We start from the raw sequence: 20,064 nt of genomic DNA on the forward strand, positions 1-20,064 counted from the left end.
CCTATACCGGCAATTGATTAGACAGCGCCCGTGGCAGGATTTCGGCAGACAGTACCCTATTCGCCATGCCCCTTGGAACGAAAATGTAATCCAGCCTGGAGAAGGAGTCTCGTGCTGCCGAGAAATAAGTGTACTCCCTGCGCGAACCATGCTTGTGTCTCCACGTGTCCACCCAATCAAGACTTGTGGCCAGGGCCCGCAACCGGGATGTGTGGCTGTCCCCACCCGCCCGCCACGATCGCCATCTGCGCTGCGCCATCTATCAATTGCAATATACATCACGTCATTCCAATCCCCTCCCACGACGGACATGGTGTCTGGCATGTCTACCCATAAGGAAAGCAGTTTCTCGACCAGGGGCCATTGTAGCGGAGGCAGGGCATATACACTACCAATAAGGACTGGGTCACCTCTGATCTCTCCATGTACAAATACAAATCTACCCTGTGGGTCAGTCCATGTGCGTTTATGAGTAAATGGGACCCTTCGGTGGACAAGGACCGCCACCCCCCGTGATCCTCTTGTAAACCCCGAGTGGTATGCGTGTATGAACCCATTTCTCTGAAGGCACAGTGCCTTGGTACCGAGCAGATGTGTTTCCTGCAGGAGGAGTAAGTCCGTCCCCCTCCTCTTAGCCCATGCAAAAACATCCCCCCCGCTTCACTTTATCCAACATGCCCGCACATTCCAGCACATGATCCCTGTCCCACCCGGGCCTAACCGCACTCCCTCACCAACCATAACCATTGAAGTTGTGCAATGTGTCGCAGCCTCTCGCTACGCCGGCAACCCTGGCAACCTTGATAATAGTCAGCAAGCAGTAGTGTCAACGCAAACCCTCTCCCCTTCCCACGTAACCAACCCCCAACTTCTCCCCGCCCGCCCTCCACCCCGCACCTCCCAAACGTGGAAGCACCTGTCGTGGTCGGAGTATGATCCAGGCCCCAACTGGGAGCCAAGTACCATCCCCTCCAAATAATCCCCTCGCAGCAGCCCATATGGAACTAGGCCGTCGCCCCCTCCCAACCAAACCCTGTGGGACGCCAGCCTCGACAGCATTGTGACTGGTCCCTCCAAATAAAACATTCAAGCAAGTTATTAGTCAGGTCTCACAAATGTCAAGACACATCTTCCTGGGCGTAAAAGGGGCTCCCCCGTCTCGACGCGTGGCTGATACAGATTTCGAGCTGCGGTTTGAGCGCGAACGGCCTCTGCGCTTACGCTGACCCTCCTGGCCTCCCCCGGGCGAATTACTCGTGGAGGAGTCAGACTCTCCTCCCTTCGCCATGGTGGGTCGAATTTTAACAGTCTCATCTGTCATTGGAAGACCTCCTCCGGGGTGTCGAAGAAGAAAGTGTGGGATTGAAATATCACCTGCAGCCTTGCAGGATAGAGTAGAGCGTATTGCAGCTGCAGACCCCTGAGACGGGCCTAGGCCGCTGCGAAGGATTGGCGTTGTTGTTGTACTTGTTTGGTATAGTCCGGAAAGATCAGGATATTGGCATTGTCATATGTCAGCTTGCCCTTTAGCCTCGCCTGCTTTAGGATCGTGTCCCTGTCAGCATAGTTCCGGAGTTTAGCGATCATAGGCAGCGGGCGCGCGCCAGCCGGCGGTTTTTGTGTCAGCGCCCGGTGGGCCCTCTCGATCACAAAGCAGCGAGAGAGAACTTCAGGCGGAATCCAGCTCTCTAGCCATTGTGTCAGGAAGCTCTCAGCGTTACCTTTCTCACAGTCCTCCGGAAAGCCAATAAACCTTAGGTTACTACGCCCTGCCCGTCCTTCCGCCTCCTCCGCCCTCTGGACAAGGCCCTTCTGCATCCTCTCAAGGACCAGGACTCTCTTCTTCAGGGAAGAGACATCGTCCTCCACTTCCGTTATGCGTGTCTCTGTGCCCGCAATACGCTCCACAGCGTTCTGCAGGTCTTGCCGGAGGAGCATGACGTCCGAGCCCACCGCCCCAATCTTGGCGTCCAAGACGTCCCGGGATTGCGTGATCGCCGCCATGAGTGCTGCATTGTCCGGTACCTGCGCCGATGTGCCCTTCGTGCCGGCCGCCTCCGTGAATTTGTCAATGGGCCCCTGCTTACTCTGGCCACCGCTACCTCTCGTCATGTTGCTCTCGGTGCGCGGCTCAATCACACCACGAGGTCCCCAGTCCAAATATGGCCGCCAACCGTCCGACTCCTGCACCAAGGATGGTAGGGGGGAGGAGGTAACGGGCACTTCACAAGCGTTCCCCACTGCGGCGAGTGGGCCCCGACCGCGCCAACCGGCAAGCACACCCCAGCGTCGCCGGTCTCGAGTTCAATCCAGGCTCAGCGCCGCCAACTGCGTCACACCGGCGCCCGACACGACCCCTGAGTATTAGTCTCCGGCCGCCACGGCCCCACTCGTGGCAGCACTGACCTGGGGTGGCAGTAAAGTCTTTTATCTGTTCAGACGCGCCCTTCAGTGATCAGGCGCCGCCGCTCCACGGCAGCTCGATAGTTCCACCGCTCCGTGTGTATGCAGTGACTCCCTATCGGGGCTCCTGCTGGGCTCAGCTCGTCGAGCACCATCCGCCGCTGTTCCGCAGGAGGTGTTGTTTGTGGAAGCCCCGGACCCCGGAAGACGTGGCGGGTCTGCACCGCCTTAGTCTACGGAGCAACCGCTCCACGCCGTTGGGCCACTCCAAAATCGAGGCCCCGGCTGTGTAGGCCGCTCCGGGGCACTTCCATCACGGGCGACGCCCTGGCCGCCAGAAGCAATCCCACGCCACCACTCGCAGGCAGGGGTCGGCCACCGAGCCGGATCGTCTGGACCTGTTTACAAGGACCAGGGCAGGATATTCTTACAGGATTTTAACAAGTCTGGTCGGAGCTCGCGCTCTACATGACCGCCATGCTCGCTGGCTAAGCCACGCCCCCCTGTGTATCTATTCTTAGGTAAGGAATCTTCAGCTAGAAGTCTATCAGATGAACAAGGTAACGCCTTCTCTGGTAGAGACTCTATCTAGCCTCAGAGTCCTTACCGACCTACCCATCCTCCCAGCTCTGCAAACAGATTTCTAGATACAGGATTATTCTCTTTTCAGGGTCCTAGTCCCACACAGCAGAGGTCAGTGTTCTTCGTGGCTTAAAGTTCCTGGCGTGGAAAGCTGCGAAAAGAAACTGATGAGGTGCCACCTATATAGGTACTGTTAATGTCACTCTCTGCACCGACAACACCACATGCAGCTGAATGACACCACCTACCAGCGTGCAGGAGTACTGCTGATGGAAAATTTCCGGATCCAGTCTAACGCCTGGGGATAATTGTAAACTAAGGAATCTGCAGCTAGACAGAGTCTTTACCAGATAAGGTGTTACTGAAGGTAAGTAATTTGTCAGTTTGACAATTCCTCAGACTCAACTGAAATTGTGCAATTAAACAGTTTTTGAAAAATACTGGTATACATTCTAGTAAACTCCAACAATGGGCTTATATTCTAAGAAACTCAATACCAAAAGAGTATGTTGGGTGCAAACTGGTAGGATTGGCAGACCTTTTCAGAAAAAAAGAAATACCCTTTTCTTAGGGGAAAAGCACTCACTCACCCAAGGATGGCTCCTCTTCACAATGGTCTAGAGAGAGTACCAATGTTAGCTCCAATAAATATGTATATGTATTGTGATGTGGTGAAGGTATCCTAATCTCAAAGACAGAGAGCGCACAAGTAACAAAGTAAAAATACCTACTATTAGATTATAAGCTTTATTCCCATCTCCTATATGTAGAATGAAAAGGAGGAGAATCATTTGACCCTTTGAGGAGGGGGACATGTCTCTGCCCAAGGAAATACTGCTTATACATAGCCATCACGTTCTGATGAATGGAATAGTGGAGAGGAAACAGATGGGAGTCATAGATGTCTACCACAAGGCCTTGAGTTTGCTTTGTTCACATTAAGTTGGCAGGGTATGCCCAGACGTGGGTCCCTTGCTCACTTTGCCACTGGATTTAGGCTAGCCTGGCTGATGAGGGCTGTTAGCCCGAAACCGGTCCCAAGATGCTGGTTTCCTGTTCAGGGAGGATATGGCTTGGCAGTTCGGGCTGGACTGTTCCCATGAGGTAAAGGGTCAGGACTGATTTGCATTTAGCTGTGTCTGAACTGGGGTAACAAAGTGAGCTAAATAACGATGATAGATTCAACCCAGATCTGTGACTGGGGTGAGTGTCTGAAAAGTTTCAGCCATCTGTCCATCATCTCCTTGCTTTCACCACAAGGCCTCCCACATGCTCCAACACATTGTGTGGTGCACCTCCTCACCCATTCTGGCCACCACAATTCATGTTTTTACCCTCAAATTCCATTTCAACAGAAACAGATGCATATTCCAGTAGGAGGCAGGAGCAAAAAGAGCCTGCGAAAAAAAAGGCACCCCACAACGCCATTAGACTCCCCAACCACCACCACCACTAAAGGCACGCAGCTGATCGAAGGAGAAACAGGCGGGTACCAGCCAGCATCAGAACTAGTGATTCATTTGTGAGACAATAATATTACTGATACACAGCTCCAAGTACTCAAAGGATTGGCATTTAGTCCCACTGACAAAGGTTATGATTTTAGAACCAGGACAGAACAAACTGACTTTTTTTTAAAGAAGAAGTTGATTTAAATTCTACTTCAAGGATTCAGAAATCACAGATAAAGAACAGAGGAACAGGTGTCAAGTGCACATCTACATTTTCACGACTACCCCAATAGGCTTTACCACAAGTTTACACTTTTGAACAGGTATGGTTTAGGACCTGGAGTAAAAGGATAAAGGGCTAGAACTGGCTCTTCCATAGTCTTTTAAAAGAAGAATCATATGCCATTAAAGCACTCCCAAATAAAACTCTTAAATGACCCCTCGAAAACAATTAAACCTGCAGATAAATGTGACGTGATAGTGATACTCCATATGGGATCCCACAGAATGATTGAAAACAAGTATCAATCACTTAACTAAGGAAGAAGTACAGAATTATTGTCTCACTTCAGATGGAAACTAGAGAATTACCTATTTCCAAAAATTCCCTATCCATTCTAAGTTCCTAAAATCCTTCCTTAAATTTATGGTAACAAAGGATACCATCACTGGGATTACCTATTACCCCAGGATACGTTACATTTTAGAACCTCTATCGTATTTCTTTGATTCGTTCCCATGACCTCTTGTGATTGAGATATCTTCTCTTTTAAATTATAACAAAGATGTGGTTTATTTACTATAAGACATCACGTTTGATTCCAATGATGATTTCATGGTGGGACTAGAGGTGGACGTCCTAGATGCCAGCATCCCTCAAGAAAAGACACTTAACAAAGTGGAAGAACTTTAACGATAAGGAACTCCTACTTCTATGACCCCCTGCCTCATTTAACAACAAGATGTCCCTTTAGGACAATGAAAGAGAACTTTATTTTGGATAAATAACCATATCTTCAGATCAAAGGCACTTCAATGGTTAATACATCTTCCCCAAGTACGTAGAACTTTGTATGTATTGGTAACTCATGAGACAACTGAAATACCGCAAACCCATTTGGTCAGAACATTAAATTGTGGAAGAGATATATAGAATACATTTTAGTTCATATTGCGGGAGAGAGAGAGAGAGAGACCGAGAGAGAGAGGAGAACTCAAGAAAGCATAACTAATTTGATCCTAAAAACCAATACATGCAACCCACATCTTAAGTTCATCAGCACATTGAGTAAGACCAATTAACCTTTTCTGGATTTAGTTATAACTCCCAGAATTTAAGCTCTGATTACAGAATTGCATAAGAAATAAACAGACAAAACACATTACTACATTTTGACAGTTTTCTTCCCAGAGCGCTCAGAGAAAATCTACCAGTGAGGCAGATTTGACATTTGAGAAGGATTTGTTACAAACTACTCTTATGACAACCATATATATAAACTAGCTAATCAAGTGGCGGAGAGAAGGCATCCTTATAGAATAGTCCAAACGATGAGAAAAATGTATACAGATCCTCTATTTGTTTTTTTGAATTTGTTTTTATTGTAAAACACACAAATACACTGCCATGTGCCTGCAACCCGGAGGCCGGCGGCTTATCTGCAAGTGTCATCGTACACAGCTTGTTTGCCAACAACCTCGGGGGCAAGCAGCGAAATGATCCTTGCATCAGAGTGTACAGGCGGTCATTCTATTTAAATATGGTCCAACTGTAGACCGGACGTGAAATAAAGAACAATACCTCTAAAACATCCCCCCTATTTGATCCCAAGTCTATGGCATGTTGACAGTATGTGGTTGTGATCTAGTGCCTTCTATCTACTCCAGGTGTGAATATCATATTTAATCAGTGCAGGGTTCCTACTGTTAGTCCATTTAGGTGTGTCGACTCGTCCGAGCAGTTCATGGGCTATGCTATTGCGTGTGTAACAGTAGAGTGTAATAGGTGATCTATTCTGACATGTAATCCAAACCTTCCGACCTCAACCAGTCGGCGAATGGAGCCCAAATGTCCCGGGGCCAGGATCTACTAGGCATCTGGTCCCAGAATAGCGTTAATTGATCTTTACAGTACACAACTGCCCTTACCCAGTCCGCTGTTAAGGGTGGTCTCTGCTTCCTCCAATGTATTGCCACCTGTCTCTTGGCCATCAGGAGTAACATCGCAACAAGTCTGCGGTGTTGTATCGGAACGTCCCGCACATAGCCCAAAAGAGCCAGCAGCAGAGACTCCGCCACCTCAACCCCCGTAATGGTGCTAATGTGTTTGAATACATCTAACCAAAATCATGCAATGGGCGAGCAATATCAGGCCATATGTATAAACGTAGCATCTTGTGTCCCGCATCGCCAGCATCGTGTGTCTGCCTGAACTCCCATCCTGTGCATCTGCGACGGGGTACGGTAAAAGCGGTGTAGGTAATTGAAATGGATGAGCCGGAGTCTGTAATTGGGTGAGAGGTATTCAAGTTGAGTGCAACAGAATGTCCATTGTTCTTCTGAAATGGAAAACCCAGCCTCCTCCTCCCATGCCTCCCGAGACCCAGTGCGAATGAGCGGGGATTTCTCTGCGTTATGCTGTACATGCACGTGATAAGCTTGCGGGGCGAAGGGTTCGATTTCATGTTTTCTAGAGCGGGCAGCGATGGGGGCTCATTCGGGAACTCCTTGTAGGTGGACTTGCATGCTGCACGCAGCTGGTAGTATAGGAGCATGTCTAAAAGTGGTCGGAGCAATGGATTGCTGCCCAGAGACATCGACGGAGCATACAACGGGAAACATCACTTACAACGCATTCATTACAACGCACTACCATTACAACGCAACCATTACAATGCAAACCATTACAACGCATTGCGCTGGGGGGCGCTCTAGGATAGGGAATATATTTAATTTACTATCCAACACCTTCCCTACTATCCACGGGGACTGGAGTTGGAATAGTAAATTAAATAATTCACTATCAAGCGCTTAAAAGCACTATGCGTTGTAATGGTATGCGATGTAAAAACCGCGTTGTAACAGCAGGCGTTGTAATAGCCTGTGTTGTAACGTCACCAATCCCATACAACACCTCTTGGTGTGCCCTCTTCGCAATGTTTGTCCATGCCCATCGTACTGTCTCCAAGGTGTCAATCTCGTGACGCGGTCGTTTGTATGGCTAAAATATAGCAGTTTTGAGGGGGAGTGGCGCAATTTTGTCAATCTCTATCGCCACATGGGGCTGAAATGTGGTGGGATGCTGCCAAAAGTGTAAGAACTGGGCTTGTGCACTATAGGAATACAATTCGAAATCCGGAGCACCCAGACCTCCCTGCGAAAAGGGCAGTGCCAGGACCTTCCAGGACACCCTGGGTTGTTTGCCCGCCCATATTAACTCTACGATGTTCGTACGTAAGCGTTTGAAGAAATGTGCGTTGAGCGGCATGGGGATATTCACGAACAAATAGAGGAGTTTGGGAAGGATCACCATCTTGGTGATGGCTATTTGCCCCGTCAGGGATAAAGGGAGGCCCTTCTATCTCGAAATCTTGCTCTCTAGCCAGTCCATAACTCTACCAAAGTTCGCCGTCCACAATTCCTGCAACGTTCTACTAATATATATGCCCAAAAAGCGCACCTCACTGTCCACCCATTTAATGGGGAACTCCGATGAGAAAGGCATGGTATTGTCAGTTAGTGACAACATTGTGGATTTTTTCCAGTTGATCTGTATTCCCGTTAGTCCCCCGTAGCGAATGAATTTCGCGCAAACTTATCGAAATTATCACAAGGGTTAGTCAGGTATACCGTATATCGTCCGCATACATGGATACAACGATGCCCCTTGTCGTGGAGCCTATACTTTTATCAGTGTGATGCTGGGGAGTTTTGCCGCTAGTGGCTCCGTGGAAATGGCGAAAAGTAGGGGAGACAGCGGGCACCCCTGCCTTGTGCCTCTGGTGATCTGGAAAGGCTTGGACACCTGGCCATTTACCCGAACTCTGGCCGCCGGGTCAGTATAAAGGATCTGAATCTGTCTAATAAATAAGGGGCTGAAGCCCAGTCGTGGGAGCAGAGTGAATAAAAACGCCCATTCCAGAGAATCGAATGCCTTGGTGGCGTCGAGCAGGGCAGCCGTGGCTTGCACATGCTGTGCCAAATGATGTAAAGTACCAAATATAGTGCGTAGGTTGTGTGTAGTAGAGCAGCCCAGTATGAAACACGATTGATCGGGCAATGCTATCAGTGGTAGCATAGGCTGAAGCCTGTTTGCCAATAATTTGGCATACATTTTAGCATCTAGGTTTATCAGTGAGGGAGGCCTGTAAGAGTCCGTCCTTGTGGGGTCCTGGTCAGGCTTTAGGAGGGTGATGATGGTGGCTTCCCGCAACATGGGCGGCAGCTTCCCAGTCTCTATAGCTTCCAGGTACATCTGCAGTAGGCGGGGGGCTAGGATATCGGCGTATTCCTTGTAGAAGGCCGCCGTTAAGCAATCGGAGCCCGGGGCTTTATCCCCGGGCATGGCACCAATGACCTGCCTCACATCTTCAACTGTTATTGGTAGCTCCATATATTTACGGGCCCCGTCATTAAACCACGCCAGTCTTACATCACCTAGGTAATCAATAATGTCGGCCTGAGATGGGGACGTTTGAGACGTATATAACTCAGAGTAATAGTGTGTAAATTCTCATAGTATGTCCGTCAGAGTTCGGAGCACTTGTCCATCACTCACTTGGAGCTCTGGTATGTAAGCAGCCCCTCTGGATGTGCTTAATAAGCTCGCCAATGTCCTGCGGGCCTTTCGCTTTCCCCGTAGCGCCTGGCCGGCGCATGTTTATGCATATATGCAGTCTCCCTCTTGGCCTCGTCCTGGAACTCCGTGAGTTTGACCTTATACTAGCTGCTGCAACCTGTGAAAAGCCTTTAGTCTGCTCACGCTCCAGCTCCCCAATTTCCCTCTCCAGTCTGCCTAGCGAGGTGCGGATATCCCTTAACACCCCAGTTTTAAGCGCAATGCACTCCCCTCTGGTGACTGCCTTGAAAGCCTCCCAAAGTACCCCTGGCGAATCCACAGAGCCCTCATTTGTTTCAAAATACCTCACAATACGGTCTCGGAGCTCCTCACGGAATACCTGGTCTCGCATTGCGCTCGTGGGGAATTTCCAAGAGAAGGGCTGCGTGTATGCCGGGGGGAGACGTAGCCGTATCTGGGCAGGGGCGTGGTCCGAAAAGTACGGGAGAAGTGCTTGGCGTCCGCAAGCCAGGCGTGTATATCTCTAGTGAGCATCCAATAACCTAGCCACGACCACGCGTGTCTATGATGCATGAAACACGTCCCTTCCTTAGTTGTTGGATATGAGGCCCTCCAAGGGTCTACAAGAAGGAGGTCATCTATGATGTCATGTAGGGTCTCCACCGCTTTGGGATGGTGCGTACGGGAAGACTCCTGCCTGTCCAGGTCAGATGACAATGTCACATTAAAATCTCCACCCCACACAACAGCAGAATGCCCCAGTTTGCTTAGCTCGTGTCTGATATGTTGAAAAAATTCCGGACTGTCCACATTTGTGTTAACTAAAGCCAAAGGTGTATTACATAGCTCTCCCTGTAATAGAATGAACCTGCCCTCTCTGTCTGCCACCGTGTTATATGTTCGCCAGTGTAGACCTCTGCGTAACAGTATCGCCACCCCCCCTGGCATATGTGGAAAAGCCAGCCTCAACTACCACCTCCCATCGTCTATTTTTCAGTGCACTCGTCGCCGACCTGGTTAAATGTGTCTCCTGTAAAAAGCAAATGTCTATACAGTGTCTTGTGAGGTAGGAGTGTATGAGTCTAGCCTTTCTGCGGTCGTTAAGGCTGTGCACGATTAGCCATCACACACTTTTAGAGGACATTCCTGTGAAACCATCGATTTCCCTCTGCAACACCTTACGGACACATAAGCAGGTAGTTCCATGTAAGCATTGCGTGACCACCATTTATAACTGTTCATGCAGAAAACAACATATATCTCTCGTCTTGTCGCCTGGGTCTGGGGCATGAATTTTGCATCTTAAACAATCGCCCTGTCCCCCCCCCCGCCCACACCAACCCCCCAATCAGGTTGTGAATCCCCCCGCCCCCTCCCCACAACAGACCCCAAACATTAATAAAGAGCCAAACGAAGGGAATCATCCCAGTGGGTACGCTGGGTTTACCGGCAACAACCCCTTCGCTTTTGGCAGGGTGGCCGAGCTGCATTTGGTGCATTGGCACACCTACCCCCAGTCCGGGACCAAACTATGTGCTCAACTGTTGATGACAGTCTCCAACTTGTAACAATGTTCGTGTCCCGCTCCCTGTGTTACAGTACATGTCTTACCCTGACTTCGCCAGGCACCGGCGTTCGACAGCTGCGGTAATCACCATTGACATCCTTGGTCACATGTGGTAGCCACAGTCAGTCATTATCGCCGAGTCCCTCCTGCGTGTGCCCTGCGTCTTGCGGTTTCTTTTGTTTACGATCCTTGGCCATCTGCTTCGCGAATTGCAATGCGGCCTTGGCATCGGTGAAGAAGGTCGGTTTTCCAGGTCCCTGAACTTTTAACTTAGCAAGATATATCAGGGAAGACTTGGTACCTATCTGCTGAAATATCTTCTTAGCTTGAATGAATTGTCTCCTCGCCGCCTGAACCTGTAGGGTTAAATCCGGGAATAAAGCGATGTCATTGGCCTTATACTGGATGGCGCCCTTTTCGCGTGCCAGCCTGAGTATCGCATCCTGGTCTCTGTAATTGAGTATTCTGGCCAATATTGGCCTAGGGGGGGTGCCTGGCCGGGGCCGTGGGCCTAGAGTCCTGTGCGCCCGCTCCACGAGGAACACTGAAGACAGGCCGGGACCAAATAGGTCCTTCATCATGTTCTCGACAAAGAGCTCCGTATTTGGAATGTCTGTGGATTCTGCCACGCCCGTGATGCGAACGTGGTTTCTGCACGAGCGCGCTTATAAATCTTCATTCTTTTGGCTTAATAGCTCTAACACTTTGTCCATACCTTGGATCTTCTTTTGTACTTCCGTCTGCCCATCCTCAGTCTCCGTGACCCGCTTCTCCAGGACACTCACCCGGCCTTCTTGTTTGTCCATGCGCTGAGTGATTCTGTCCATGCGGTCAGCTAGGGCATCCATTTTGTTATCTATACCTTTCAGGTCGCTCTTCAGCTCCAGAAACATCGCCCGGACGTCGTCCACAGGCAGCTGGCCCGTCGCGCCCCCTTCCACCTGGCCACGCTCGCTCTCCTCTGTGTCTGTGGACTTGCTCCCTTTTTTCTCGAAGTTAATGCGGGGTTGGCGCGTATCCGGTTTCCCCATGGCGCCACACAGCTAGTCCTCGTAGTCTCAAAACCGATGGGGCCAGTCCACACCCCCTCACCTCCAAGTTGACTATACTGAGTCAGTGGTGTGCGGCCCGTAGATGACGCGGACAACGCAGGTACAACAGTGACCAGCCTCGTCTATTAGATCCCGGCACCCACCTGCATGCTACTTAGGCCGCACGCGCCCTGCTTAATTGTCCAGAGAAGATTTAGGTGCGTGTCACGCTGCGCCCTCCACACGACCATAGGAGTAGTCCTCGTGTCTCCCTCCACCGCCCTGGGCCTTTGCAGGTGTGCTCTTACAACGGCCGCAGCTGGCCTGGACCATTTGCACCAAAAATGTCAGCCCCGCCACTGGCGGGAGAGGCGAGGTCCGCATTCAATCAATGTTGGCCTTAGTAGCACTATCTAGTGCTCCGTGTGTTGTCTCCCTGGCGCCGCGGGCTGCGCCCCGGATGCACGACAATGTGATCCCCCCGGGCCCCCGCGCCTCTCAGTCCGTAGCCTGGCTCCCTAGTTCACAGTGCTCCCACTGGCAGGCACTCAGCTCCCACGACGTGTCCCAGGAAGTCGCGCTCGGAGCCCCCTACCATTGCCGATGTTATGCGGCGCTCTCTCTTCATCATGGAGCTCCGCTTGCAGGAGCTGTGTGATGGGGGGGGGGGGGGGGGGGGGGGGGGGGGGTGGCGATCCGAACAGCCGCCAACCCCCTCAGCATTCACCAGACGCCTCGCCTCGCACCCCGTGCGCCGGCGCAGCCTCTTAGCATGGAGCGCACGCAGCCCCTCCGGGGGAGCCGCAAATCGAGGCCCGGCTTCCCACGAGGCAGTAGGCCTCTGTTGCGGTACGGTGAACTGCTGATGAAGTGTCCGCACAGACAGGGGTGCGGGCGCCCAATTTACGTTTACCGGCGTCGGAGGTCGTCCGCTTCAATCTCCTGGGCCGGGGATGGTGTGCTGCAGCCTGATGACCGGATTTTGGTCGGATTTAAGAGCTCAGCTGGCGGCGCCGCTTCAACAGTCGGCCATTCTGCAGCTCGGCTTGGCCACGCCCCCACAGATCCTCTATTTGAAATGCAAATTAACAACCCATTCAGAGTACTTGTTCAGCTCTGCCTAAGAAACTTAAGAAGATCATCAATGTATATGTTGAATACTTGATCACCCACCTTGAAAAGACCTTTTTTTTTCTTTTACGAGAGAGAAGAAATTAGAGGATGTATTAGTACACACCAGACTCCGACAAATCACAGCAGGTGTGTAAACAGAACTGTGGAACTTACTACCACCCGGTAGAGGCTACCACCATTGTGAGAACTGCAAATGTTGTAGATTTACAGACATCCAACCAGCATGTAACTCTATAAAATAATAAGCCTATTGATCTGGGAAAATAATTCAATGTCAATCGCAGTTTTATTTTAATAGAGATCATATTACGTAATTTGAATGGAATACGTTTGGAGGAAAAAATGTCAAGAGCTCAACTATAATATTTAATGAGAATAGGTATATAAGAATAGTTTTGATCAATAACGAAGATCTATATAAATGCTTTATAATTATCTAATGTTTAAGTTTTAGAATGTCTAATTTAAAAATGGTGGTGGATGAGCTTTCTAAATTCTATTAGATACTGTCAATTTGGAGTATTTTGTATTATTATGTATAACATTATAATTATTGTATTTTTATTGAGTATTATATATGGTCTTTTAAACATCCATGAAGAAGGGACTGCCACAAAACATGTGTTGGCTGTAATTGTACAGCGTATTAAAGTCCACACTTGGATTCTGTGATTATGTGTGTCCATACACAGAAGGTTTTATAATTTAGTTGAAAATTGTAATAATCCTTATCCGATGACCTATGGATCAACTGTGATGCACATTGAATGAGATGGGGTTATGTTTTCCTGACCTATGGACTACTTTTCGCTTCATTACCCCAAGTTATGATTCATTCTGGGGAGTCTCATATGACACCTATGTAAAGAGGATGAAATAACCTCTTGGGTCTATCAAATTAATCTAATGACATAAACTACCTAATCTTTCTCTCTGGGATTTCGAATCTACATGCTGGAGAAGAGATGAGATTCTGAAACAATTGCAATCTGCACTTCCTGTGACACAATCTACAGATTACTACCTTATCACTCGTTCCAAGAGTGTTAAGACGTTAGCCCCACTGTGGCTCGCTTAGATCACTAGTGGCAAATAACGAATTTGGATTGTGACACATTTCAGATTCATCCAACTAACAGACTTCATTCAAGATTTAATTGCCAAGTCCGAAGGTTCATTTTAATCACAATACAAAGTATGAAATTCCTCCAACCTTCAGAAACTTTTCTTCCCAGGATTCAGTCAGTTGAGGACAATGATAGTGAAGTGATGCTTTCCACTCTTGCTTTCAGAGCACCTCCACTGTGGATATGTCCCACCAGTCCTCTTAATATTAGGTCTTCAACAAGGGATATACTTGCTCTTCAGGCCTTCATACTTTTATAGTATATGTTATTATAGAGCCTTTCTGGTCAATTTAGGTTCCTTTTTATAAGAAAGAATAGGGATGTATGGTCCCATGTATTACAAATTTCATGGATCCATCAAAATACATGAATAGCACAATGTAGTAGGATAACCTTTTTGTGGGTGACTTTTTTATTGGTCTGTGTATTACTATTTTGGTCGAGCTCGCGACTAGGCTACCCCTGATGAGAAGTGGTCTGCGTACTATTTGTGGTATGACAGAATAAACAGGAACTCTGCCCAGTCTCCAGTGAACAGTAGGACTCTGACTTTAGGCACGGTAGCTAGAAACCTCCCATTCATTTCATACGTTTTTCTACTTAAGTTTATACCAGAGTTCTACATGTGGTATCCTGTTCATTCTGAGGGTGGCACGCCTTACTAAAAGAGATCGTCCCACCTTTAACTTTTCAAAATACAAGTAAGCTCCTTAATGAGATGGTTTTAATGGTAGTCTAGGACAACATATTTCATTGGTGTTTAAATTCAGACGACTGGCTCTAATTGTATGATATATAACTTTGCCTCTAATACATTGAATGAAAGGTTTTTACAGTTTTGTTCTAGTACGAGATGCTGTTATAATGGACTATTCGTAATTATCAATGGAAAATGGTCACAAGACAAGAGTAACCTATGACACTGTGCATTGATTGAATTTTCTTTTTCCTATAATTGCATCAGCATGCGAAACAGATGTAGTGAACGCTCCATAATTACAAACGGAGGATGGTCACAAGATATACGAGGCATAACCCCTTTTTAGATCCACCAACTGTAGCATGTATAAAGGGAATAGAGTGTGATACAAAAGAGGACAATACTTCTTACTATGGAGATCCACAAGAACAACTTTCACATTAGTCCGCTCAAGGGACTGGCTGTTTAATCAATGGACCATTTAAGTTAGAAACTATTGTTTTTCCATACACTATCTCCATGAAGTATCAACGTAGGAATATGCTACTTCATAAACTGCATAAGCCATCAGTACAATTTTAATACATTTTAAGCTTGGTTTCACCTTATTAGACATAGTTATTTCTGACCCTCATGTAGAGAGGCATCATCACCTGTAATTAGGGTATGGGCATGGCTTTATTGGATAAACTGCTTTTTCACATGTGGGGAGAAACTGGAATTCATGAGTAATTTGAGTGTGCAGTGAGACAAAATGGGAAGTCACCACATTAATCCCCAGGTAACTCCATAAATGTGATAACAGAACCATGTTGTCTCTATATCATTCCGTCCTCTAAAGGATTCCTGGGGACAATGCAGGCCTTACCCACCCTGGTTTTATGTCTGGTCAGGAATAATATTACTTTGAGCCTATAATCACAAATACTAATATAATTTTCCAGAAAGGGGATTATTGGTCCTGATGAATGTCTCTTGACCTCTCTGTAGGCAATTTCGATGGGCAGAAACATATTGACTTGCTCACAGGGTTTAATGATTGCCCAGTTTTTTTTATTACACAATGGAAACAGGAATAAAACGGAGTCTACCAGTAGGTAGTTCTGGTGTCTTTTTTCTTTCCGGTCTGTCTTTGAGATTAAGATATCTTCCCCACATTGTAACACACAGAATGCACAGCCCTCCCATTGAAAGGGCTTTAGCCCATATTGGTACACAAATCAGACCAATCTGAGGAGAAGCCATATAATTAAGAATTATACCCTTGGTGGGTGAGGTATTTCGTCCTAAGAACAGGGCATTTCTTATGTATCGGAATAGATAGATCTTTCTAGCCTTCAAGTTTCCACCTAGAGTACTCCTTTGGTATTGAGTAATCAGTTTGGGAGGGTGTATGCTCGGTTTCCCCTCCCCTCTCCCGCTGTTTTTTTGCAGGACTAAGAAGAGCGTGTGTATCAACAGCAACACATGCTAGGAAAAGTGTGTTACACACATTGAGAGCTCTCACTTTTAGCAGTACACTAACATTTGAACAGCATTCAAAGTAAGGGAAGTAAGCACTTTATTTTTCTTCGGTTTCCTAAAATCAGCTCTAAAACTCAGAAACAGTAGGGAAAGTTAATTGTTCATAAATGCTGCTATTATTATACCTGTTCAACAGTGATTGTTGTTATTAATATACATTTTAACACTTGAGTATTTTATGATTGTATATCAAGTTTTTACTGTGTACTATTTATTAATTGTGTTATTGTGCCTTTATGTTTTTTTTCTGCTTGAAAAACCGAATAAAGATTTTCTGATCTGATCTGAGTAAGGGAAGTGGGTGTAGTATATGCAAATTATATACCCACGGATTCAACAAACCTCTACTTCCTATTAATGTTGTGAGTTGGTAGGTTCGCCCCAGAGGAAATTACAGCAGACTTCACAAGTCAACTGTCTCAGAAAAGCAGCTGACCTATTCAGGTTTGAGCCTGTTCCTCTGCCGTGCAGAGTGCGTATCAGTGTGGGAAAGCAGAACAGTAGGACTTCTGCCACTGACAGTGAACTTTGCGGTCTAACAAAATGTAGATATTGGTACGGTCAGTTTGAACAATTTGGCAAGAGAGATCTCTCTGTATACCTATTGGTCAGCAGTTTTCAGAAATGTCAGGATTGGTAGATTTACACTTGGTGTCAGGCACCCCTGTCCAAACATTAATTGTCAAATTTTAATGGCAAATTGTGTGTCTAAAGTGCTTCACACGATACACCTTTTTCCCTCCTCCTTTATGGTCACCCACACGTGAGATCTCATTTTAAAAGAGTGAAGTGCGTCATTAACTGGTGGGGCGAAAAGAGGGCCAGACAGAAGGCCAAGGTAGACAGCTCATGCAAATGTCTAGGATAAGAAAATCAACATCCTCGCTGGCATCCCGATGTTCATTCTATTCTATTCCTGGAAGAGACTGCGCCACAATCAAACTTCCAGAGCAGGAATCCTTCCAAGAGTGATACAAATAATGGGAGAGGCCCTTTTCAGCTATATGTATGCGAAAATGTTTGCTGTAGGGATGCCATGGTCTTGGTCCCTTTCTTTAGAGCTGTACAGCGTCAAATAATCCTTTTCTGGCCTTTCCATTCTCCTTTATGAAGTGTTGACAGGATAGGGAAAGGACTGGTCGTGGATGGGACTTCTGAGAGTTGAACCCTGTGCCGGGGGACCATTCCCTCCATTTAAAGTTCCTTATGATTTGACTGAAAGAGGCTGCATTCTGTGCATATGTGTATACGTGCAAGAATGTGAGCAAATGTGTTTCTCTCTGAAAAGAATATATCTGTAAATTCAGTAGTGTGACTTTTGTTCAATCAAAAAATACCTACAATTCATACAAGGATCAGAGAACAAACATTATTCAGAAACCCAATTTAACTGTTATTTAATGACACCAGTTAAACAAATGGAATCTTATTACCTTTTGCATCTTTGGCATGTCGAATAGATTCCACAGTTTGCTTCATCACCCCATCATCTGCAGCCACCACCAATATGACAATGTCCGTAACGTGTGCTCCTCTAGCGCGTATAGCTGAAAAGGCAGCATGCCCCGGTGTATCTAAAAACGTGAGTTTTTCCCCAGATGGTAAATGAACTGAAAAGAAAAAAAAAGTAAACACTAAGATATTCATTGCACGTTGACAGACTGCATACATGTCATCTTACTACCCATTTGCTGTCTCACTTCCAACAGCAAGAAAAATTATTAAGGTGCTACTTGAGAAAAATTACTTACTTGTAATCCAAGTTCTCCATAATAGGCCTTTTCTTTGAATTGATAAACAGCAGAATGCCTCTGTCCATGCAAGGGGGTCCCAAATCACTATTCAAACTGCAACATCTTTATTTTTCAAAGCATTTTTCCATAGAAAGTAGGCCTAAATAATTGGATATTTGAAGTCGCATTTCATCAGGCCCCAATTGTAATTTAGAAGCTATAAACTACATTTGGCCCAGACCTCCCTGCTTTTTTGTACCTTCACTTACCAGCAAACAAGTAGAAATGGCAGCACTGCTATTGGTTTTAACAATAAGAAGCCTCACCAAGTTCTTAAAAGCACTTCTAGAAGCTGTATTTTTCTGAGAAACTGAACAAGAACCTATCTTCCATTGAATTTTCTGTGTACCTTAATTCACAGGAGATGGGGGGGGAGTTTATGAAATGAAAGAAAATAGTTATAATGAAGATTTACAAGAAAGTAACTTTTCCTTCCCCATTATGAGTTTTTGTTTGCTGCTCAAACAGAATAGCAAGCCGGAAGAAGAAAGTGGGAAGGACCAAATAAACAAACAGTAAATATGACAGAGTTGTTTTACCTAAACAGGGCCTACAATAAAAAAATGCCACCAAAGATTCTACCCTGGTGTCAGTCTCAATACAGCAAAGTTTGATAATAGTGTGTAAAACCCTCCAAGTTGCAAAATTACAAATTTCTTAAATGGTCAAATTGTTATGAGAGCAACAGTTGCTGGAAAAGCTGGTAAGGCTGGCAAAACATGGAATTAGACAACATACTACTCATCTTTTGATGGATTGTTTCAAAGATGCCATACAAATAAACGAACAGTCATAGCTTATAAAGAGCTGTTTCAACTTACGCAGCTCATTGGTTATTAAGGGAGAAACATCATATAGGTTTGAGACGCAGGGAGAGACCTTTGACAATTGTGTGACTACAATGCTCTGTAAGAATGGCACGGTGCACACCTATTCTTCATTTCATGCGTGCAATCCTGAAAACGGACAACCCTAAGCCACGCCGGTTATACAATACAGCACTGAATCGGAGCAACGTGTCGCCCATGATGGATGCACAGCTTAATATACATTGCATTAACAAATGCCAATCCTCTTTACATTTTTTCTTCCAAATGCTTTTATTTAATCTTTGTAATCCACATTCCTTTGTTTGTCTTTGTAATCCACATTTAATCCAAAATGTCATCATTGTGATACAAGTCACAAGAGAGACTCTTACGTTTTCGCCATTTTCGTAAAGATACAAAAGTGCTTATCCAAGCTTCATCCTGCACCCCGAGGGTGTACGTAAGTCTTAATCCACTAGCATGATTCTTAATTACCCAATGCATTTCGGGCCTTCCATTCGGCCCTTCGTCAGGGGTTAAATTTTTCTAAAATGCAAAGACACATGGTTTAGACTGTGTATGCCCCACTTTCCCTAGATATTAAAAATGCACATATCCGCCCCCAAAAATCAGCGTCTACCCGCAATAAATATCGTTGCTGCTTCACCCCTAGTCGGATATATATGTTCTTATCTGTGCCTGTCTCCCCTTGAGCCTCCCTGCAAGTGCAAACATCATTCTTCTTTCAATCGGTTTGCCACCTGCGTGGCGTTTAATGCCTTACCCGTAATCCCTCTCTTTTAGCTGTACTCCTATCCACACATCTCTGTCCCTCCAACTAACTGCCAAGTTATTTAAACTATACAAGACTCTGCGCCTCCCTTCCATGCTCCGTACCTTTCATCATGTCAATACTCTTAGTTTTTCGTCATCTCTTGCGAGAGTTTCCAACTCCTTGGCTTTCTACTTCATGTGCCTCCTTGTTGTCTCCACCTCTCTAACACACCTGTTTCCCATATAACATTATCCATTCCATTGTCCTACTTCACTTTCTACATCTCGCCTCTGCTGTTTCCTACCATACCCACAATGCACTAAACCAGTTTTTTTGCCACCCAGCACCTATACCCCTCTTGTCAATTACA

The 20,064-nt window shown here is 46.5% G+C and overlaps 1 protein-coding gene across 5 annotated transcripts in view; it reads right to left on the bottom strand.

Annotated features, from left to right (window-relative positions):
- Window positions 1–20,064, bottom strand: part of MTIF2 (mitochondrial translational initiation factor 2) — a 370,558-nt gene that overhangs the window by 237,456 nt on the left and 113,038 nt on the right. For all 5 annotated transcript variants that reach the window (XM_086927656.1, XM_086927658.1, XM_086927655.1 and 2 more), the window contains one exon: window positions 17,751–17,927. In XM_086927656.1, coding sequence (XP_086783782.1) covers window positions 17,751–17,927 — 177 coding nt within the window. The remainder of the gene's footprint in view (window positions 1–17,750; window positions 17,928–20,064) is intronic.

Source organism: Lissotriton vulgaris, chromosome 6, assembly GCF_964263255.1.
Source record: "Lissotriton vulgaris chromosome 6, aLisVul1.2, whole genome shotgun sequence".
In the NCBI taxonomy this organism is placed as follows: Eukaryota; Metazoa; Chordata; class Amphibia; order Caudata; family Salamandridae; genus Lissotriton; species Lissotriton vulgaris.